This window comes from Spea bombifrons, chromosome 3 (genome assembly GCF_027358695.1).
Source record: "Spea bombifrons isolate aSpeBom1 chromosome 3, aSpeBom1.2.pri, whole genome shotgun sequence".
In the NCBI taxonomy this organism is placed as follows: Eukaryota; Metazoa; Chordata; class Amphibia; order Anura; family Pelobatidae; genus Spea; species Spea bombifrons.
In genome coordinates this window covers 97,805,375-97,829,558 of record NC_071089.1, presented here as the reverse complement: position 1 = coordinate 97,829,558, position 24,184 = coordinate 97,805,375, and the positions used below count along the sequence as shown (strand labels likewise).

The 24,184-nt window shown below is 42.6% G+C and overlaps 1 protein-coding gene across 3 annotated transcripts; it reads left to right on the top strand.

Moving 5' to 3' along the window:
* Positions 1-352: 352 nt before the first annotated feature.
* Positions 353-23,264, top strand: HLTF (helicase like transcription factor). Of its 3 annotated transcripts, none has more exons than XM_053460908.1 (24): positions 353-503; positions 1,260-1,473; positions 1,616-1,782; positions 2,286-2,419; positions 3,226-3,302; positions 6,339-6,413; positions 6,953-7,144; positions 7,359-7,451; positions 7,962-8,010; positions 8,268-8,352; positions 9,441-9,520; positions 9,790-9,882; positions 10,938-11,035; positions 11,331-11,474; positions 14,531-14,669; positions 14,846-14,981; positions 15,338-15,517; positions 17,716-17,840; positions 18,373-18,551; positions 20,427-20,546; positions 20,627-20,739; positions 21,686-21,866; positions 22,868-22,948; positions 23,029-23,264. In XM_053460908.1, the coding sequence occupies exons 1-24, from the start codon at positions 484-486 to the stop codon at positions 23,179-23,181; spliced, it is 2,928 nt and encodes a 975-aa protein (XP_053316883.1). In that variant the 5' UTR covers positions 353-483; the 3' UTR covers positions 23,182-23,264. The 3 variants fall into 3 exon arrangements, with proteins under 3 accessions (XP_053316883.1, XP_053316882.1, XP_053316884.1); XM_053460907.1 differs by having other exon boundaries at positions 10,935-11,035; XM_053460909.1 differs by having other exon boundaries at positions 7,962-8,023; positions 8,287-8,352; positions 10,935-11,035.
* Positions 23,265-24,184: the final 920 nt, after the last annotated feature.

Genomic DNA, 24,184 nt, shown 5'->3' with positions numbered 1-24,184 from the left:
AGACTACAAGTCCCATGATTCCTAGCGGGAAGGCTCACGGGAATTGTAGTCCAGCAAACCCTACAGTAGAGTAACACCACAATAAAGCGTTTCTATATGACTACAGGACGTTGCGCGATGTTCTAATGCCTTTATAGCCGAGTGTGACAAACAACAGTAAATGCACTGACCTTAACGTGCAGTCATTGCTGTGTTACTTGTTATCATTCCACAGTGTGCATATACATTTCCCCGTGGTAGCGGTCGCTGTTGTGTTTTTCTGATTGGTTGACGCCGCGGAGGCGCTCTGTGATTGGCTGCGTAGTCCTGGCTGTGGTTATCGTTTTGAAACCGCGGGCGATTGCGTGTCGGAGTAGCGCGGACTGGGCGAGTTTGCGCCAGCTCCTTGCGGTGTACCTGGGTTTCTGCGCATGCTGATGAAGGGCCTCGTACTATTGACAGTGTAACACCAGTCTACTTCTTACACCGTAACCCTAAACCGAGATGTCACGGATGTTTATGAGGTAAAGGCCATTATCAGCGTGCGCTGGGTATTATCACTGTCCCTCCCCCGTTATATTTCCCTGCTGGATTATAATACACTGTGAGGAAGCATCACCGAGACGTATTTAAGGATCTATTCATTAAATGGAGAGCTGACAGGAGAATTTTGGGTTTAGCTCTTTGACTTCATTATGTGTTTTGGAGAGCTAAGCACAATGAGCTTCTGCTGAGGAAGCACTTGACTGGCCCTGCATAATGTATAATTAAACCAGTGAGATTTCTTCAGGCTTCCTAGACATCACATTATACATTAGACAGGCCCAGCTCAGCAATTCTTCCTGGATAATCCATCTTAAATTGTCCCTTCATAACGAATAGGCAAGCGAGGGAGTTGCAACTACAGCCTAGTGAATAAACCCCTTTGTGTCATAAATATGTAGATCACGCTTATGGCTTCCATGGCGGATCGCTGTCTGGCGGCAACTTGGTGTTAAAAAAGAAATTGAATGTTATAAATGAAGTAATAGAAGTATAAAGTCCTAAGGGAACGTATCTTTATGGTACTTGAAAGATAGAATGTGGCGGCAGATTTAAGTCGTTCTGCCCATTTTTCTCCCTGTAAGGACTCTGACCTTAACCAGTCCGTGATCTTGTCTTAGATTGTGGATTAAACATGAATTTCCCTCACTCTATCAGCCTCTACCACTTCTGATGAGAAGCTTCTGATCCTTTCAGTTAAAATTCTACTCTTTTTCCTATTTTTCTTACTCCTGCAGGGGATCCGCTTGGAAATTTTTACAGTCGGCTCAGTTTGGAAGAACTGGGAACTCTTCACCATTTTCTTCTCCGAATAACTTATTTTTCAACTTTGAGCCGGACGACCAACTTTCTGCCGATGATTCAACGTCAGCGGAAGAAGATCTTGATTCTTCGGTGCTGTTTGGATCATTGAGAGGCAATGTTGTTGGTTTGCGGTATTACACAGGAACGGTATGTAGAGTAAAAATATGTCATCGGAAGAATCCATGTGCCAAATGGACAGAGATCCAATCTAAATATATTATGACTTTTAAATACCTCGGTGGGCTTGAAACAGATGGCTGCTATAATATATCTCTTTTCGTTGTTTAAGGTCAGCAATAATGAAATGGTTGCTCTTCAGAGGGAGCCCAACAACCAGTACGATCGAAATGCAGTGAAAGTCAATAATATCAACGGTGACCAGGTTGGTCACATTAAGAAAGAATTGGCTGCAGCTTTGGCCTATGTCATGGATCGTAAACTGGCGAGGATTGAAGGGTAAGCGATAAGTTTGAGGACGACTACCGTACATATGAAGGGTTAAATGAGCCAATAAAATACCCTTTTATTAAAGAGGTACTAAGCATATGTGCCTTGTAGGAAAGTAAGTTTTGTACAGTCGTTCTGCAAAGGCATTCAGTAGACTTACGTTGGATGGGGTCTGCCTTATCTCTGTCTTTCCGACGGGGCCTTCCACAGCACGCATGGACGCAGCCGGTGTATGTCCTGTCAGAGACCGGCTCCGTTCACCACAGAAATCCGAAAGCTAAGCATCCCAGTTCCCGACCAGTGACAATATACTCTGAGTGGGAACGCCGTGTGCTGGTGCCTTTCATAACCTGAGTTTGGAGCGGCATTTTTGTGAGCTATGTCTGGAGGCTTCTGAGGTTTCTCGAGCCTTGTGTTATTACTCCTTAATTCATCTTTGGCTTCCTACACTTTTTCAGTATTCCTGAATGATGGAAGTTGGGAAATATTGAATGTATTTACTGTATTGACAGGGTAGTGCCATATGGGGCAAACAATGCTTTCACTATGCCGGTAAATCTGAGCTTTTGGGGAAGACCAGAAAACAAGCAGGCGGTTTTAGACCGGATGAAAAAACATGGATTCAAACTCGGACCCCTTCCTGCCGGTGAGTACTGTTTGTCTCTTTTGTTTTTTGAACGTGTACTGTTAAAAGGGGGCTTCTAAGCCAAACTTGTTTGAACATAGATCAATACCTTAATCTACTCCTTATTTAAAAGTCAAGTGGACATATTATTAGCTATTACAGATGATTTCATGGCATATGCTTATTTCTTACATTTATGTCCTTCAAGTAAATTTAAAGTTCATCTCAGAATACAAACAGATTAAACAATGTTCCCGTTGTGTGCTTCACAGAACTCATAGAACACCCTAAAGCATTTATGGTGAACCAGTGGGCGCGCCAAGGCCTCTGTTGTAGCACATGGCCTGGTTGACGGCAGCCTGGTTAGTTTTCTTAATCGGCCCAAAAATAAATGTACATGCGGACCTCCCTGCTATTGATGCTGAGTGCTGGCTATGATGTAATTTCGTGACATTTCTGGCCAAAATAAATGGTATCTGCCAAGCTGTATGACATAAGTGTGTGTATGCGTGTAAGTGAGTATGCGTAATTTCTTTCTTTCTGGAAGATAAAAACAACATTGCGCTACACCAGGGATAGGCATCAAAATGCTGTGTTTTACAACTTGGTTTCATGAAGCAAATTGGGCAAGCGCTGCAGACAATAGAAGACATAATACTGTTTGTCCTTACGTGACCAATTTGAATGGAACTGCCTGTATTTGGACTGGGTTACCTAAAAATCCTAGCCTGAGTTAGATAAACCTACATTAAAAATATGTTACTGATTTATGAGTATCGCATCTATTATCTGTCTTTTTTTAATTTTTTTTAATTTACTTTTCAAAGGTTCACAGTTCAGCTCTGGATCAGGACAGGGTTACAGTGGTCCTATTCTACCAGCTGTGCAAATGACTACTGAACAGGTTTGTTCTGTAATTACTTTACCAGAAAAAATGTTTTTGCTTTTTTTTTTTTTTTGCTAGGGCAACCTAAAGATTTGCTCACTTCTAGTAAAACATCTGAACAGCAAAAGCCTTAATATTTATGTATTATTTCTCTAACCGTTGAGTGCCTGGGATCGTGGCACATTTTTCTAGAGCTGAAACAACGAATCGATAAAATCGATAATAATCGATAACGGAAATCGTTGTCGACGATTTCCGTTATCGATTAATCGAGTGATCGATTCGTTGTTGGAGCACTAGGCTCCTTTTACTTACCTCCGCGAGCGTTCCCCGCTTCTGCTACACGCTCTGCAGTCTCCGCCTTCTTTTAGCTACGTGACGGATGTGACGCGTTCCGGAGGTAAGTATTCTTCATGTCTATGTGCACGGATCGCACAGAGCCACTCGCACAGAGCGAATCGCTCTGTGCGAATGGAGCCACTCGCACAGAGTGGTTCGCTCTGTGCGAGTGGCTCCACTCGCACAGAGCGGTTCGCTCTGTGCGAGTGGCTCCATTCGCACAGAGCGGTTCGCTCTGTGCGAGTGGCTCCATTCGCACAGAGCGGTTCGCTCTGTGCGAGTGGCTCCATTCGCACAGAGCGGTTCGCTCTGTGCGAGTGGCTCCATTCGCACAGAGCGGTTCGTGAGTGGGTGCAGGGCAGAGTGGGGGTGGGGGTGCAGGGCAGAGTGGGGGTGGGGGTGCAGGGCAGAGTGGGGGTGGGGGGTGCAGGGCAGGAGACTGGGTGCAGGGCAGAGTGGGGGTGGGGATGCAGGGTGTGAGTGTGGGTGCAGAGCAGAGTGGGAGACTGGGTGCAGGGCAGAGTGGGGGTGCAGGGCAGAGTGGGTGCAGGGCAGAGTGGGTGCAGGGCAGAGTGTGAGTGTGGGGGCAGGGCAGAATGTGGGGGCAGGGCTGGGTGCAGGGCAGAGTTGGAGACTGGGTGCAGGGGCACAGTGCAAAGTGCTGGGTGCAAAGTGCCAGTGCTGGGTGCAAAGTGCCAGGGCTGGGTGCAAAGTGCTGGGTGTAAAGTGCCAGGGCTGGGTGCAAAGTGCTGGGTGCAAAGTGCCAGGGCTGGGGCAAAGTGCTGGGCGCAAAGTGCTGAGTGCTGGGTACAAAGTGCTGGGTGCAAAGTGCAAAGTGCTGGTGCAAAGTGCTGGGTGCAAAGTGCTGGATGCAAAGTGCCAGGGCTGGGGCAAAGTGCTGGGTGCTGAGTGCTGGGTACAAAGTGCTGGGTGCAAAGTGCCAGGGCTGGGTGCAAAGTGCAAAGTGCTGGTGCAAAGTGCTGAATGCTGGGTGCAAAGTGCTGGATGCAAAGTGCCAGGGCTGGGGCAAAGTGCTGGGTGCTGAGTGCTGGGTACAAAGTGCTGGGTGCAAAGTGCCAGGGCTGGGTGCAAAGTGCAAAGTGCTGGTGCAAAGTGCTGAATGCTGGGTGCAAAGTGCTGGATGCAAAGTGCCAGGGCTGGGGCAAAGTGCTGGGCGCAAAGTGCTGAGTGCTGGGTACAAAGTGCTGGGTGCAAAGTGCAAAGTGCTGGTGCAAAGTGCTGGGTGCAAAGTGCTGGGTGCAAAGTGCCAGGGCTGGGGCAAAGTGCTGGGTGCTGAGTGCTGGGTACAAAGTGCTGGGTGCAAAGTGCCAGGGCTGGGTGCAAAGTGCAAAGTGCTGGTGCAAAGTGCTGGATGCAAAGTGCCAGGGCTGGGGCAAAGTGCTGGGTGCAAAGTGCTGGGTGCAAAGTGCCAGGGCTGGGTGCAAAGTGCTGGGTGCAAAGTGCTGGGTGCAAAGTGCAAAGTGCTGGGGCAAAGTTTCTTGAACAGTAATAGTCCACCTCTTTTCAGAATGTTTGGGGTTATTTTGTTTCATAAATATTGTGTTTGGGTTCTTGTACTTTGAAAATATTGTTTTTTATTACATCATAACAAAATAAGAATGTTAATGTAAATTTTAAGTTGTTTTTTAACATCCAGTTCATTAAATTCTTTTAAATAAACGAAAAATTTGCATATTGTTTTTTTTATCCGATTAATCGATTAATCGAAAAAATAATCGGCCAACTAATCGATTATTAAAATAATCGTTAGTTGCAGCCCTACATTTTTCCCATGGGAAGGCAGGGTAGGTTTTGCGAGCCGATCAGCAGCCCCTCTACACCACAGAAAATAATTTTCTAGAAGCAGTAGGGGCGAGGGGACCTTAACATGGCCCATGTGCAAGAGACATGGTTAGTATGTGGGGACCACTTTGGTAACTGCATGGTTTGCACTAAAAGGGTGAAAGGTCCAGATGCACCCAACCTTTATGTGAGAAAGCAATGAAACAATCTGACTTTGCTTCGCTGATTCCTGTTTTGGTGACATCTGAGTAGGATCCGCGTATCGGCAAAGACTGACGTGTTTCCACTCTAAACGCACATCCATGCTTGGCCACACAGAGTGGAGGTCTTGTGGTTATCAGCCTTGCAGAGTGGTTTAAATACACAACAGGATACAAGAACACTGAATAGCCTTTTTTTTACATGACCATTTCATTATTGTCCTGATTCTTTTATAAAACCAAAATATGTTGGCGTTAACATTGACTGTAGCTGGGTCAGACGAGAGCCGCAGTGTTGTCAGGTGATTCTTCTATGTTTCTTATATCACCCATAAGTATATATTTTCCCGCATGCTTTTTGTTGTAGATATTGGTAATGGTAATGTTGTGCTGTAGGTAAGTCGTGGGTGTTTCATGTCGGCCCACTTGTCAGGTAATCTTGTATCACGTTGTGTGCGACAACAAGAAATGCGCAAGGCCTTGTCAACAAAATGCAACCTATGAGGATTGAATGTCATAATCTAAACCGCGATAACTAATAGAGAAGGAAGATCCCTTTACAGCATTATGTTAAAATATAATGATATGGGGGATTAAATCTTTGCTTATTATATACCACTTTTTGCTTAAACCATGGGTGTGGGATAAGATGTTGTTTTTCATTTTCACTTAACTCAACAAAAGTGTTCATGTATTTGCTGATTTGTTTCAGTTAAAGACAGAGTTTGACAAACTATTTGAAGACCTGAAGGAAGATGACAAAACTCGCGAGTTGGACCCCTCTGAGGTAATGTCTAGTGATAAGCTCAGAAAAACAAATCCTTATCGTAGCTGACAATGCATTCCCAGTGAAGCTGCCGGAGTAAATACTGTACGTCGGCATTGCGTTGGTATACATATTTTCTATCAGAAGGAACAATGTGAGATGTTTGTATCGGGGTCTACTTGTTCTGTTCTGCAAGCGATCCAGGATTTAAGAGCGTGCGTGAAATGCGAGTCGGAGAGAAGAATGTGAGCTGTACTTTTTGAAGTCAAAGCTGAATTTGGATTGGATTCGTAGATTTATCAGAAGAAAAAATTCAAATTCTAGTTGCTGATGAGAATATGTCTCGAAAATTTTAAACTTCCTTCTGAAATGAAACTTAAACTACCCAGAATTAAAAACAACAAAAACCATACAACTCTGATGGTATCCCTCAGTCTGGTGAACCAGATATGTGTATCACGTAATGTTCATTATAAGTACATCTGTAGCACTGTTTTATAATAGGGGCAGTCAAAATATTTAACATACATACATTGATTTCTCATCATCATTTTCTGTAGGCCGTACAAACAAAATTGCTGCCTCACCAAAGGCAAGCTTTAGCTTGGATGGTTTCCCGCGAGAACAGCGATGAATTGCCACCGTTTTGGGAACAAAGAAGTAATCTGTATTACAACACACTCACTAATTTTGCAGAAAAAGAAAAGCCTGAAACCATCAAAGGAGGGATCCTGGCAGATGACATGGGTCTAGTATGTATATTTATATAGAATTGTACTGAAGATTTCTATTTATTTGCGTGGCAAGTGGGTTGAGTAACTTATTGATTACTGAGATTGTCTGAGATTTGTACTGGCAGATGCTATATATATATATATAGTGCACCCAACTTGAGCTAGGTGTATCTGATCTGTATAAAGCTTGTTTATTTTATTGATGCATTCATTCATGTTTTTGTTGTTGTAGGGTAAAACCCTTTCAGTCATCGCTTTAATTCTTACAAACTTTCACGATGGTCAACCATTTCCAGTAGTAAAGACTAAAACGGACTCAGATCTGGTATGTTCAGTTTTGTGTGTCGTATTTGCCAGCGGGCTTTTTTTTCTGAATAATTAAGTTAAATCGCTGCAGAGAGTAAATTGGATAGAGGTAACATTTATCCTGGAGAAGAAATTCTTTTGGAGTCTAGAAGGATTTTTTTCACTTAATTATATTTTCTCATGCAATTCTTTTTTCTAATCAGCATGTGCTAAGAGACCCACTATACTCTGCTTATGGTGTACAAAATGAACCATAGTTTTTAACTCCTTTTTTTTGTGGCAGAAATCATTCCACATCTTTTTTTTGTTGGCTGGAGAAATATACGACAGAAAAGTGATGCTAGCATTAGCAGCCGTTTAATACGTATGTTTAATACATCATGCTGCAATAATGTGCCATTCATGACAATTCACCTCAGTATCCAGAACTAATATAATGATTCTCATGCTGTTTGCAGGCCTGGCATTCTTTTAGTGTAGTTTGTAAGAAGCTGGCTTTTATATGTGCCTTTTCTCACCCCTTTCTCAGAATAAGAAATATGAGGAAAATCTATTGACATCAGAAAAAAAGCAAAGGGGTAAGTACGTTATGTTGTTTTTAGTTTCTCACTTCCCAAGAGTACTGGTTTTCTGTTTCAAGAGAGCCTTTGCAAATGCGTTTAACCTGCACCGCAAGCCTGTGTGGTGATCTTCGTATGTTCTAATGTGTTTTAAGAAGCATCCGACTATTAGCATGTAGCTTAATTCTTTATAGGAGGGTTTCGCCTTCTGGGTATTAAGGGTTGAGCTTAATCAATCATCGGCACAATCCCTGATATGTTGTTTATGAACGCAGTAAAGAATAAAGAAAAAAGAGGAAATCCTTCAAGCAGCAAAAGTAATACTTGCCCACCTGATAACTCGAGTAGTCGCCCACAAAGGTACAGCAAAACTTAATTACTTTTCTAAATGTTTTCCCCACTTTCTCATTTTTAAACTGTCTGTTATGTTATCTTTTTCTTGGGCTCATTAGTTTTTACCCAGAACACCTAGCTCCTGTTCGTGTCAACCCCTACCAAATGCTTTTCTTATTTGTATCAGATCAACCCCTTAAGGACTATGGTTCTTCTTTTTAGCACCTTTGCTATCTTTTTTGAGCACAATTTCCCTCTCTTTCATTTAGGTTTACCACTCAAGTAATATATACATACCGTTATGTGCTAAAAATATTATTAAAGAAAAAATGCCCCCTGATATGCCCCCCCGACTTACCAATGCACCCCAACTCCCTGGTGTCTTGGGGCCAGCCGGTGGCTGTCTGCGCGATGCACGTAGACAACCTCTGGGGCCGGCACTTCTGCCGGGGCTTCTATGGTGGAGGTTATGTCATGCCGGTGCTCCACCATAGAAGCTCCAGTGGAAGTGCCGGCAGCGTAGGCTGTCTACGTGCATCACGCAGACAGCCACTGGCTGCTGGAGAGAAGGATCCAGGTCCCCTGCAGGAGGGATCTGGATCTTAACCCTGCTACTTACCCGCTTAACGCAATTCGGGTGATAAGAACTGTGCATCCTTGCGCTAAACCCCTATTTTCGGGCCAATACGGTGTGTGTGTGTGTGTGTGTGTGTGTGTGTGTATATATATATATATATATATATATATGTTTTCAAGACAAACAGGGCTTTTACTTTTAGAGCACTTACCTAAAAAATAAAAAGTGAAAAATGCAGATTAAAAAATTTAGATATTTGGGTATCCCATATGCCATCATATGTCATTCTTTTTAGACATGACTGGGTTCAAATCGGTCCATGTTCATGTAAGTTGTATGGTCCACTAAACACGGAAAAGCAATCATGATGTAATAAACGAAAGGGTTTAAAAATATCAGCAGGGGGTGTCCAAACAGCCTTCCATAGTATACTAGCATTATTTTTTGGGGAGATTACATTGTCATGTTTGTTTATTTATTTATTTTGAGGTGGTGATTTGCCTTCTCTGCTACATGACTTTGCTTGTTTTATTTACAGACAACAAACCAGGAAAGCCAAATATACTCTCAGCAGTGACTCTGAAGAATTAGAGGACTGGATTCCTCCAAAAATAAAAGGTACGTCACAAAAACAAAACCCTGTAATGCAGGATATCACATGTTTACCATATGTCATTTTACTACCCAGACATATGTTAGATTACTCCGTATCGTCAAAACTCAGTGAGCTTTGTGTAAAATAGACGGGTAAAATGCACACTAAAGAAGAAAAAAAAAAAGTCACGCTTGTCGGATCATGTAAAGTTCTGCCGTTTAAAAATAATATAACGGGTTTTTTTAGCTTTTGGTTGAATTCTTAGTGTTCTGGTTTGCTTCTTTATGTTTAGTTTCCAAAGCTTGCAGTCTTCAAGATGATGAGCAGTTTGCTATGGCTCTTTCTGGGAAATGTTTTACAGCAAAGAGGAAAGCCAAGGCTAAAGGTATGATTATATTATTATTATTGTTATTATTACAAGGGGAGAACACAGCATTAACAGCATTAAAATTAACAATATTCAAAACACAACAAAAATGAGCAAAGATGAGACAGACTGATACATAAGGATAAGATCGGCCCCGCTGTTGTGAGTTTCCCATCACAGAGGAGTTTAATAGTACGGTTCAGGTCTCGTAACACACACGATAGCTGAATTCATGTTTTTTCCCCTCTTCTCCTCGCTGAACACGTATCCTGCTCAGCCTTGTGATAGTGTGGTATACTTACTGCCGGCTGACTCCAGCAGTGGATTGATTGAGAATTCCAGGGGGTCTAACAAGACACGTTTGCAGACTTAATTCGGGGTCCTCCTTTTTAAAACTCACAACTATGTTTAGTAGGCACACAGAATTTGACACGAGATAAGAACCTTTCAACCCATCAAGTATGTTTGTTTTTCCTGATGTAATTGGCCTTGTCATAGATTCAGCATAGCTTAATGTTTATCCCATGCATCGCTGTATAAGCATCTACCATTTCTGATGGGAAGCTGTTCCATTGATCTACCACCCTCTTGGTAAGCTAAAAATATGTTTTGTGTGTTATTTTTAACTCCTAACCTCTTTTTGGAAATGCAGAATCATAAATGTTTATTATTTTTTTGACATTGCCTTGCTAAATGATGTGTGGGCATTTGCCCAAAACAGAACTCTGTGCCCACGGGGCAGCACTTGTGCTCTTAGGCCAGTCTAAAATTCTTCAAACAGGGCTGGTCTGACTTGGACTGCCCAACACTTGATGTCTGGAACACGACAGGGTCAAGAAACGTAATGTGACGTGACCCAGCGTGTGTGCTTCTGTTGATTTTTTTTAATTTATTGTTATTTTTGCACGTGCGCATGTTAAGTTAGTGTGTTGAGAATGATTTGATTGTCTGATTAGTTATTTGATCCATCAGATGCATAGTTTTTTTGTTTGTTTGTTTTATTTATTAAAATGAAGATTTGAGTTTTTTTCCGTTTTTATCCACTCACTAAATCCAACAAACTTTCCCAGCAGGGACTATTATCCCAAAATGCCTTTCAAAAAGTACATCTGGGAAGCGACCAAGAACAACGCTCATTGTATGTCCGCTATCAGTGCTGAGTAACTGGATTGTAAGTATGGTTGATTTCTCTTTGTTTTTTTGTTACATGCAGGTTCGAGTTATTAGAAATGGCAAAAAAATCCAGTCCCAGTGCTTTTCAGTAGACTTTGCCAATTTAGGCCATTTGTGTGTATAATTAGTGGGTAAAATGCACAAAAATCCGTATTGGTTATTATTAGTGGGAAATGTAACGGCTGAAAGGCATGAATTGTCAGTCACACATGAGCGGTTATCATTTGGACTTGTTACATGTTATGTTACATGTGTTTGCACAGCATGATCCTTCTTTGTATTCTATCACACAGGACCAGTTTGAGCAGCATGTAAAACCCGACGTGCATCTGAACATCTACGTATATTACGGTCCTGAACGTAGCAAAGATCCTGGAGTGCTTTCTTCGCAGGACGTTGTTCTGACGACATACACGGTTGTGACACACGACTATGCCGTAAGTGAAGCATGCCGGTGGATGAACGGGGAGCTCGCAGACCTTTTATTATTTAGCAAATCCTTTGCTCTTTTATTCTACATTCAACAAACTTTTATAGGTATATTTTAGTATCATACGTTGTTATATGTTTTAGAGTTTTAGTTTAATGCAGGGCTTGACAAATCCCATTGAATGTCTACTCAGTGGGTCACTTTGGGAGAAGTTATTTTTCCAGTGTCAATAATGAGGAAAAATGCTTAGTTTTGATTTCTCGCTAAAGCTGTCGCTGACCACTGCTCTGCTGAGGAATTTTTTTTTTGTCCTGTGTCAAGAAGGGATATATTTTTAATTCAGCAATAATGGTGGAGTTTTAGTACCGTGGATGGTGCCTTTCATTCAGGTAATACGTCTATATGCCTGTTTTCTTGATCTATATGACGGCTTGAGATGCTGTACCCAGAAGGCAATGACTACTACAGGGGAGTTGCTGCACTCTATTAATTCTCATTATTAGCTGGCATTGTCTGTTGGGAGACAGATCCGCGTGTGGGCAGTCCTTCACTACTCCTGCAGAGGGTTAATGTCACTAGGATGCAGGCCCGGACTGGGACAAAAAATAGGCCCGGGCATTTAAGCCTGAGCAGCCCATATTTATTTATTTATTGTTAAAGCCCACCCTTCATGTACCATCTTTGCATTTAATCATTCAGACAAATCATTAACACATCCATTAATGCAGTCTCACAAATCAAGCAATTCATCCTCACATGAATTCATTAATTGTCATACGCATTCACACAATTCATCCACACATTTATTCATTCATTCTCATACGCATTCACACTACCCCCTCTCTTCATCTTATCTGCCCCTTCTCACTATGTAACCCCCTTCCCCACTTCTCAATATGTACCGCCTCTATCTATCCCCTCTCCCCCTTTCTCACTATCTAACCCCCCTCTGCCCCTTTTCACTGCACCCCCCTCCCTCACCCTACTTACCTTGTTGCTGGAGCAAGCAGCAACTGCGACCGGGCCCGGGGCAGGGCAGGATTGACTTAGGGGCTGATGGAGCTGCAGCTCCAGGCCCCCACCTTAAAATAGGCCCAGTCAGGACCGGACTGACTGGTCCTATATGGCCGCATTAACGCAGAGCCCCTTAAGCCCGCCGCAACTACCCCCTCCTAACTATCTACCCTCTCCCTCTTTGAAGTTCACTTACCTTTCAGGAGTCCTGTGGTGGGGGTGCAAGGCCTCTGCCTCCCAGCTCTGCCACTGTATGGAACAGTATAGAGTGATGGGAGTTATGATGTACTTTTAGAGCATAATTATATAATGAAAAATACATTGGAAATGGTACAGCATAACACCCATCACTCTCACACACTTACCAATCAACACACATATACACCAATCCACACGTATACACCAATCCACACGTATACACCAATCCACACACATACACCAATCCACACACATACACCAATCCACACACATACACCAATCCACACACATACACACCAATCCACACACATACACACCAATCCACACGTATATACCAATCCACACGTATATACCAATCCACACGTATATACCAATCCACACGTATACACCAATCCACACGTATACACCAATCCACACGTATATACCAATCCACACGTATATACCAATCCACACATATATACACCAATCCACACATATATACACCAATCCACACATATATACACCAATCCACACATATATACTGATCCACACATATATACTGATCCACACATATATACTGATCCACACACATACCAATCCACTCTCACTTAATGCTTTCCTACCTTTCCTTTCTTCTTTCAGCTTCTTTTCCTCTTCTTCAGTTCTTCTGTCTTCTCTGTCTTCTTCCGGGTTCAGAGGGCATGGACAGCGGTGGGCGCGGCTTCAGTGTTGTGCGCCGGGACCTGAAAACAAACCCCGGCGCACAACAGCTGTTGCCGCGCGGATCACAAGGGAGCGGTATCGGAGGTCTTTAACAGACCTCCGGCTCCCTTGAGTGATTTTAAGCCGGGTTGAACCCGGCTTAAAATCACTCAAGGGAACCGGAGGTCTGTTAAAGACCTCCGATACCGTTCCCTTGCGAGCCTGCTCCTCCAGCGGCGGACATTACTGTCCGTCTCTGGAGGGGTGCCGGGTGCCGCAAGTTGGCACCCCCTGATGAGCGGCCGCCCCCTGGAGTGTGGCGCCCTGTGCGGTCGCACACCCCAAAGGTCGGCCCTGCCCTAAGGGGCCGGGAAGCCCCCACCAGGGCCGTCCTTACGGGTGTGCGGCCGCACAGGGTTTAAATTAAAACATCGAGGTTTTTTTTTTCCAACTTTATTTAAAATCCTCCATGTTAAATAAAGTAAAAAAAAAAACCCCGATGTTTTAATTTAAGCCCTGTGCGGCCGCAGACCCGTAAGGCCGGACTTGGTGGGGACTTCCCGGCCCCTTAGAGTGGCGGACCCGGTCGCAGTTGGTAGGGTAGGGGCCTGGAGCTGCAGCTCCATCAGCCCCTATGTCAATGCGGCCCTGCCGTGGACCGGCCCACCGGGCAAATGCCCGGTGTGCCCGATGGCCAGTCCGGGCCTGCTAGGATGGATGCGTAGGCTCGTTAAGATGCCCCTCCAGAAACAGTTTCCTGGCTCTCCACCCTCACCGGCAGGGTGACAGCTTGTCTAGGAAGAGTGTACGAAGGGAAAAATGTGCTTAAGTCATTGTTCAGATTTGTGGTTGTTTTCCCTGGGGCTTGTTGCAGGAACATGTGGACAAAATGAGACCGCGCTCCATGCCCCGTCTGATCTACATTTTAACTATATCACTTTAGGTGATACGTATTAATAGTGGGAGCGGTGAGAAGATCACCTGTCGGCATCCAGTTTCGGTTGAGACAATGGCTGACGTCAGATAAACATCTATATGAGGGTTACCAGCTTGTTAAAAACAAAAACCACAGGATCCTTAATATCAACCATCATTTTCTTGCTGCAAAGCAAGACTTTTAACTTTTTTCTTTATTCTATGAGCTAATTCAATGTATTATTTCTGGTTTAGAACAAGAGTGACAGCCCGTTACATAAAATGAGGTGGCTAAGGGTGGTGTTGGACGAAGGGCACACCATCCGAAATCCAAATGCACAGCAAACGAAAGCAATCCTCAGTATAGACGCTGAGAGACGATGGGTGCTGACAGGTACGGCTTGCATGTTTTTGTTGTGTTTCATTCTAGCTGTTAAATAACGGAAATCAATGTATGAAACGAGGGGTTAATCAAAATGTTCTTGAATGCTTTATCGAGGCAAAACAAGGAAATCGTTGGCGTAACTTGTCCGCAGTTTATTCTTGCATTATGTTATCTTGACGATGCAGGTACCCCGATCCAAAATTCACTGAAGGATCTGTGGTCCCTCCTGTCTTTCTTAAAACTGAAGCCGTTCACTGACCGACAATGGTGGCATCGTACGATTCAGAGACCGGTGACCATGGGAGACAGAGGAGGACTTGGGTAAGAACACGAGAAATACAATCCTATCAACAAAAAGTTTAATATCAACTTGTACGCTATACTGAATGTTTTTATAGCCTCATAATAGCCCACTTAGAATCCTTTCTTATGTCTGAAAAGGGGGGCTTTGTTTGTGCATATTCTTTGAATGTTTTAGCCCACTATGAGCATCGTGAAGAGTCACGAAGAAGATCTAATTGCATTTGAAGTTCAAGGCAATGAGAATATTTTGATGCCGAGTATTTGTGAAGAACAAGATAAATGCTATTATTCCCCAAATACAGGCGCTAAAAACATCTTGTCACGCTGCTGTAGCCTGCATGGCGTTTATAAATAGACCTTTATTCTTTGTCTAGCCGGTTACAAGCCCTCATTAAGAACATCACTCTGCGGAGAACAAAAACCGGAAAAATCAAAGGGAAGCCGGTGCTGGAATTGCCAGAGCGGAAAGTGTTTGTTCAGCACATCCAACTGTCGGACGAAGAAAGGCAAATATACGAGACTCTAAAGAACGAAGGCAAGGCCGTCATTAGCAGGTAAGGCGCAAATATCTCTTCGACTGCAGTAGAGCCGAATGATGAGGTTTGGATGACCTTTTTTTTTGTAGTTCTAATAGAAAATGCGTATTAGTTATGACAAGAAAATGTGCACAAGTGCTAACAGAACACCTTTCCGTGTGTACTTCTGATTTGTAGGGTTAGTTTCTTCCTTCCCTTTATTTGGTAAACATGGTGTCCTTAACCCCTTCAATCCCAGGGGTTTTTGGTACCTCAAAGCCCAGAGCAATTTTGCCATTTTTGGGGTATGTCGGTTTAGCGATGATTCTCTTTTCCTGTGAATAGTGTACCCATATAAACTATATATTGTTTTTTCAAGGAGAGATAGAGCTTTCGTTTGATACCATAGTTGGATGATTAGCTGAAAATTTAGAATGAGAAATTTAGTAAAAACTAGCGAAGATTAGAAAAATAAACTAATTTTTTTTTACATTTTCCCTCTGAATCCTCACAAAATTAGGTAAAGTGATGGAAAATCCCCTCCAAGTTTATTAATTCAGATGTCCTGATTTCAGAAATACCTAATTTATATAGATTTTCCAGAATTTGCCAGCTCCAGGGAGCATACTATTAGGTGTACAATTTTGTATAATTTTTATGCCTATGGCTTAACGGGTTTGGGGGTTGTGAACGGGGGCAGGAGGGTTATACTGGCTAGATGTTATGCTAGGGCAATGGGAAGTAAGGTTTTTTAATAATTTTTTTATTATCTTTTTTTATATATATTTTTTAATTTTAATTTTTTTACATTTTTTTTATTTTTTATATATTATTTTTACACAGAAATGGTTAGAGGTCCTCCTAGGGACCTCCTGAACATGCCAGTGATGTCACAATGACATCACAGCTCACGTTATAATTTTTTTTTGTATTATTTATATTAATATTTTAATGATTTATTTAATATTATTTTTAAATCACTAACCGTTTTTTTTTTCTGCTTTTCCGTTTCAGGATGGGAGGGGGAGTGAGAGAGATGGTCTCTCACTCCCCTCCCCGCGATCCCCCTGCACCGATCACACTGTGATCTCTATGCAGGTCCTCACAGACCTGCATAGAGATCGCAGCGTCTCTGTGCCTCATCGGAGGGCAGGATATCCCCGCAGGGGATATCCTGTCCTCCGATGACCTTCCGGGTTACGTCAGCAGTGACGTAACCCGGAAGGGAATGCCCGATCGCGCGTTTGCAACTGTGCGATCGCGCGATCGGGCAGTTTACCGGTAACAGCTTACCGGCTTTCATGCCGGAAGCTGTTACGGGCGATCGGACAGCAGAAAGCCGGCAAAGTCGGCTTCTGCTGTCAGTGGGGAGTCCAGGCTGTCAAACGACAGCCTGGTCTCCCGTGCAGCGGCAGGGATGTGTCCCTGACGCTGCACGAAGGGCTGGACGTACCGGGACGTCCATAGGGGTTTCTTTGTGGGCATTTTTTGGACGTCCCGGTACGTCTATAGGGGATTGAAGGGGTTAATTGATTTCTAGGATTATTGTTCCAAATGTCAATTGACATTTAATTAACCACTTTTATTGTACTCAACATCATTCAAAGAAGAGAGATTTTACGAATTATGTCAATTGAATTTGTCTGGGCTTCACGCCTCATCTTTATTGGGGATGTTTTTTGCAAGCAGCGTAATAAAAATGGTTGTTTTAAATTTGAATTTTTTGTTAAGTATCCAGCAAGTGGCCATAGAGTACATTGACACTACCATAGGAAAGAGGAAAAAACATATTAAACAAAGCAATACATATTTTTTCTTTAAACCTCATCCTTTTTATACTTATAAGCTTCTTTAAAAGTAGCCCTTGCAATGCTGGTGAATATTTAAGTTGACAACCAAAGAGTTGCATTATTTTGTGTTCAACTGCAAAATAACCTGCGCATGTCCTTTGTGTTTCTGTGTTAAATTAGTTTAGACCTATATTAGAAAATATGACTAAACGTTATCTCTTTAAGACATGTTATACTGTTGTACATCATATTGAATAGCTTAGCAGAGGTTGCTTCCTTTTGATCTCTATTTAGCTTTTTTTTTTAGACAGTACGAGTTTAGACAGCATTTATCTGGGTAATTCAGTTTTTGTGGGGTGTATGGAATCTCCTCTTCCATTCCTAATTCTGTGTTGACCGTTGCGAATCGAAGGCTGCGGTTCTGAACTGTCACGACGTGTCTTTTAGGTACTTCGATGAAGGAACAGTTCTTGCTCACTATGCAGATGTCCTCGTTGTGTTGGTCAGATTGAGACAGCTTTGCTGTCATCCTCATCTTGTCTCAAACACCTTGTCATCCGTTACTTCTACAGGTTAGTGTTTGTAAAAATTCAGGTGCTTACGTACAAAATGCATATGAATAAAAATACGGATGAGGTCATGTGCAATTTCCCCACTTTAGTTGTTAATAGTTGTATTAACGACAAAGACCAATAAACCAAATTACTCCTTGAATTTATTTAAATATGTTGGCACCCCCATTTAAATAGAATGGGGAGTTTTTCCCTTGCACATAACAACAGTATTTGTCCTGGCGGGGGTGTTTGCCATCATAACAAAAACGACAACGTCCGTTTGGCGGAGCTGCCAGACTTTGTGTTTGTCGTTATCAGCTCCGTCAACTGGACGCTGACTTAATGTGATGTGTAAACGCCGGGTTCAACAAAAGGTACACAGCTGCTATTGCCATTCAGCAGAAATACAAAACCGCTAGAGATGTTACCTTACAGCAAAAAAAAAGCATAATTCTAGCTTCACCGCAACGTTCCCAGTTAAAGATTCGATGTATTTTACCAAGCATAAAGTCACATTGTATATATCCTATTTTTTTTTGTAAACTCGTAGGCAATGCCACCCCAGAAGAGTTACGGGAGAAGTTGGTGAATAAGATGAAGATTGTTCTGAGTTCTGGCTCGGATGAAGAATGTGCAATTTGTTTGGAATCTCTGAGCATGCCCGTTATAACCCTCTGCGCACACGTGTTCTGCAAACCGTGCATATGTCAGGTCATACAGAGCGAGCAGGTCAGTGTCGTGTTCAATCCCACTTGTACTCTTTCAGGAGAGAACGGGATCGAGGTATTTTACCCACCGCCAAGGCATTTAGGTGTTTGCGAGGAAGGGTTTATTTAAGGGATTTCTTATTCCTGACCAAGATATGATTTGCTGTCCCCTCTATGCTGAAGTGAATGTGGAGATCAAGGGTTTTGGTGGTTTTGCCCAAAGCTAAGAGGCTTTTGGAAAGGTGTTTTCTCCCTGTTAGGGATTGGGGCACAATCGCCTATTAAACAATACAACAGACACGGGGCACTATCGCCTATTACACAATACAACAGACATGGGGCACAATCGCCTATTACACAATACAACAGACACGGGGCACAATCGCCTATTAAACAATACAACAGACACGGGGCACAATCGCCTATTAAACAATACAACAGACACGGGGCACAATCGCCTATTAAACAATACAACAGACACGGGGCACAATCGCCTATTACACAATACAACAGACACGGGGCACAATCGCCTATTACACAATACAACAGACACGGGGCACAATCGCCTATTACACAATACAACAGACACGGGGCACAATCGCCTATTAAACCAATACAACAGACACGGAGCACTATCGCCTGTTACACAATACAACAGACACGGGGCACAATCACCTATTACACAATACAACAGACATGGGGCACAATCGCCTATTACACAATACAACAGACATGGGGCACAATCGCCTATTAAACCAATACAACAGACACGGGGCACAATCGCCTATTACACAATACAACAGACACGGGGCACTATCGCCTATTACACAATACAACAGACACGGGGCACAATCACCTATTACACAATACAACAGACACGGGGCACTATCGCCTATTACACAATACAACAGACACGGGGCACAATCACCTATTAAACAATACAACAGACACGGGGCACGATCGCCTATTACACAATACAACAGACACGGGGCACAATCACCTATTACACAATACAACAGACACGGGGCACTATCGCCTATTACACAATACAACAGACACGGGGCACAATCACCTATTACACAATACAACAGACACGGGGCACTATCGCCTATTAAACAATACAACAGACACTGGGCACAATCACCTATTAAACAATACAACAGACACGGGGCACAATCACCTATTAAACAATACAACAGACATATAGGGCACAATCGCCTATTACACAATGCAGGGTTGAGTTGATTTTCTGTGGCCATACTCAAGCATGGTGATAAGGATTTATTTGTTAGGCAGGAGTTGGCAGGAGAATTTCAGTTTAAACTCTGTTGTGAAGTTACTGTGTTGTGAATCGGCCGCTCCGGTGAGCTTCTCCTGCAACAAACGCTCGGTGGCTCCTGCATAAAGCATGGTTATGAGTACTATTTTTTGGGAGGTCACTGCAGTGATTGAATCATGCATTATACACGGACAGGTCATCACTTCTTACGAGGAGAAGCTTGTCAGGGTAGGCTCCTTACAATCCATAGCGAAGTCAGTTGCCCGCATATAAATCCCACAGTCAGCGTTATGTGGTTGTAGATGCATGCGGTGCGTTTCCAGCCGTACGAATGCATTGCCTGTACATATGAAATAATTAACCCCAAACGCACGTCAAATCCAAAATGATTAATTTGCTAGTCTGGGATTTTAAATTGAGATACAAAAATTCTTACAGTGATGTAACTATAGCGGTTCCCATGGTGATTACGATTAATAAGTACTTTTCTTCCAGTAGCTTTAGTAATACATCTTCCAGCTGGCAGATTTTAAAGTTACAGATTATATATTTGTCCAATACTTACTTCATTTTTCTGTAAAACTACAGTGAAATAATTTGTGCGCTGCCATATTCCAGCCAAACGCCAAGTGCCCTCTGTGCCGAGGAGAAATACGCCAGGAACATTTGGTGGAATGCCCAGAAGAAGACACCGAATCTACGCCGAAGAAGGAGCAAAAGTGGAAATCAAGTTCAAAAGTAAGCTTTGCTGAATTAAAGACAGAGATTTTTTACGATTTTGATACCCCAGTCTTATAATGTAATTGCTTACTTTTCAGATAAATGCTTTAATGCTTGCATTGACAGACCAAAGGAACAAGGATCCCCGCATAAAAAGCATCATTGTTTCACAATTTACCAACTTCCTGACGACGATAGAAACAGCTCTCCGGTAAGATAAGCTATTGTCACACGTCATCTTAACTGATTTGTGTAATTAAAAGCAGTAGTCACGTCGCTTTTTGTTGTAACTTTTCTTTTTTCTTTTTAATAGAAATATCACTCCTTATATCCCCATATCTGGATTTATTTGGGCTCTTTGACTAGCATGTGATTTGTATGGGAGGTTACTGGCAGGGTTTAGTCCTGGAATCTGCATGCCTCTAATGGGTTGCATACAGATTTACATGTACAACAGGACGGGGACAGCCATTGCAAGTAAAGTACATGCGTTTCTATGTGCAAAGAGGCAATCTCTGATAAATGGGAAAACATAATAATTAGTAGTTGTAGTATCTTTGGTACTTGTGTATCTCCCAGGTACCATCTAGTGTATTATTGGATAATACACAGGTATAGATGGCGCCCGGATAATACACACGTGTAGATCTAATGCATTGATAGGGTGCCTTTACAGTCACAGAGATCACAAATAGAATGACTGCTTTAGCAAGATGGTCATGGGTCAGACCAAGGGGCAGGCAAAGTGTCAGTGAAAGCATTTTGAAATCATTACTGTGAGGCATAAAGCCAGACGCTGCCTACTTCGGGTTAGATCTTTTATCTCAGACTCTACAGCGTAGAACTCGAGATCCTTGTTCGCCAACTGCATAACCTTGCATTCATTAGTCTTTCATTGCAACATTGGTTGTAAACGACCAACCATCGGCTAATATAGGATGTTGTGAAACTGTTCTAGATTCATGTTAAGCAGTTGGTTAGAAGTGCGACAATATTTAATGCTTTCGGACGGCATGTGTAGCCCTCTGCGTGCCCTTTCAGCAGTTATGTAACCTAGTTTTATGCAGCGTAATACATGATGGGTGCCAAGTCAGGTCTGTTCGTACAGGCCGTGTCTGTTGCCATGGAGATCTTATACTGCCCTCATTTTTGTGCAGAGAGTCTGGCTTCATGTTTACACGCCTGGATGGCTCGATGACACAGAAAAAAAGAATAGAAGCGATTCAATGTTTCCAGAGCAGTGATGGCGCGTCTCCCACCATTATGCTGCTATCGCTGAAAGCTGGAGGCGTGGGTCTAAACTTGACAGCGGCTTCTCGGTTATTCTTAATGGATCCTGTAAGTATTTGTAATGGACACATGTGGTGTCTGACAGCTGTGGTCACAGTGATGAAATATATTTTTATATAGTACAGGAGCGCATTTCTTATACCAAAAACCACAGCAGGAGTTTTACAGAAAGAGAAGGGAGCGCTCGCTCGCCGTTAGCTCCCCTTGAGCATCACTCACTGCCGCTCACATCGATGGGGGTTAGCCATTTGCCGGACCGTGCTGCTTTGAATCACACGAGCCTTTTCACAATTAGGCTTCTCGCCAATTAATTTATGTAGCCAGCACAGCCCTTTTCACTGGAAGAACTTGCCAAAGCGAGGGACTTGATCCTACAGCCACCCCTTCAACCAATATACCCCAATATATGCAGCATCGTAGAGTGACGGTGATTTGAAGATGACGCGCTCCAGCAGTGTTTTTTTTTTTTTTTTTTTAATGCCTACCCATGGCCTTGTTGCATCCAATTTCTAGGAGCATTTCTTATAATACTTGAGAACAGCACTCTGTGTTGACGGTAATTGGAAGACTAACCAGCTCCACGCTACATATCCCGTAGTACAGCGCATGTCCAGGAGAATTTTTTTTTTTTTATATGAAGCTCCGTATGATGCGTCTTAACTTCTAGTCTGTCAAACATTACAATTAATTTGTTAATCTAGTGGTATATGATGGTACATTAAACATAGCGTCAGTATACGCAGTGCTTTGTACAAACTTATATTGGGGAAAGAGGGCTTTGATGGCAGACAGGAACCGTTCAGCTCATTTTACCTGCCTGCTTTTCCACTTTGTAAAGAGTTAAACCTTAATCGGTCCTCAAACTTAATTTTAAGGATTGCCATATAAACATTCTGCTTAGTCCTTACAGGCTACAAAATATTCTGTACCACCCATTATCTAAAATATCTGGCACCAGCAGTTTGGGGGTCTTCATATGAACCTACCAACTCTGACAGACCTGTGCCCTATTTTAAAATGTAAAAAAAAATAAACCCCTCAATCTGTAGGCATGGAATCCTGCTGCTGAAGAACAATGTTTTGACCGGTGTCATAGACTTGGACAAACCAAGGAAGTTATCATCACCAAGGTAATTACTTTATACTGCATGATGTAGTTAATTGTATATAAATTACATAATAAATTCTCATTTTATATTGTTCCCTTCAGTTTGTGGTAAAAGATTCTGTAGAAGAAAATATGCTAAAAATTCAGGACAAGAAGAGAGAGCTTGCCGCAGGGGCATTTGGAACAAGCAAGCCCACAGCGAGTGAAGCAAAACAAGCGAGAATCGCAGAAATAAGAACGCTTGTGGATTTATAAACATCAGCATGGACTTTCTTCCAAGTGACTACATTTTTTTTTATATATAATAAAAGCTCATCCATTAGGTTTGACAAGATATACATTAACTTAAGCTGGTACTGAAAATTAGTTTTAAGGAGTTTGCTCCCACTTCAGATGTAAAAATGATCCTCTAGTAGTTACAGTAAAGTTACATTTCCCCCAAGGGTATACATTTGAAGGTGCTGCAGGGGGACCGAACACTTCCAATTACAAGAGGCACAATTAAAAGGAATAAACTGGTATGCAACCAACTGCCAGAATGTAGAACTAAGACCGCAAAAAAAAAAAAAAAAAAAGTTCAGGTAGTCGGATGTTAGCTCAAATGGCTACCTTTTACCTTCCGTCTCCAGAAAAGACATCAGCAGTTTAGACATGACTTGGACACAGATGTTATCAATAGATTTGAGCAGTTGCTCAGATGCCACATTAGATCCGCTGATTTAGGAAGTCTGGACATAACATGCAGCTTTAAGAATTCATAACCCAACCGGAGTTCTTGCTGTTGGAAAGCCATCACATTCATAGGCTTTGGGGCAAGCACAGCTGCCAGCTTGAGCTTCAGGCAAGATAAATATTTGCTCTGACTAAATGGGTGTCCGACGGCACCACAGAACAAAATCCACAAATTCAAGCCACCAGCACTCTTTAGATTTAGGATCTAGGCAAGAATGTTCCATGCAGATAGTAACAAATATCCAGAAACATTTCTCCAAATACCCAGGCTGGGGCTGCATCTGCCCTGTTGTTACAAAAGTGACCCAAGAGTGCTTCTGATCGCCCATGATATTTAATAGAGAAATATTCTTGGGTATGGGCACAGTCTAAATTAGTGTCTTGATACTAAATCTAAGGTGTCCTGTGTTGATGAAAATTAAGTTTAGACTGAAGCCACTTTGTTGTGGATGTGTGTTCAACGGTGGTAGGATTGTCAAACCACCCTAGAAACAAGCTATTTTTTTTTTAACCCATCTTATTCTGA

Coding starts and splice junctions, on each gene's coding strand:
- HLTF (XM_053460907.1), top strand. CDS start 484: ATGTCACGGATGTTTATGAG. Junction 6,414..6,952: donor GCGAGTTGGACCCCTCTGAG/GTAATGTCTAGT, acceptor CATTTTCTGTAG/GCCGTACAAACAAAATTGCT. Junction 20,547..20,626: donor AGTGGAAATCAAGTTCAAAA/GTAAGCTTTGCT, acceptor CTTACTTTTCAG/ATAAATGCTTTAATGCTTGC.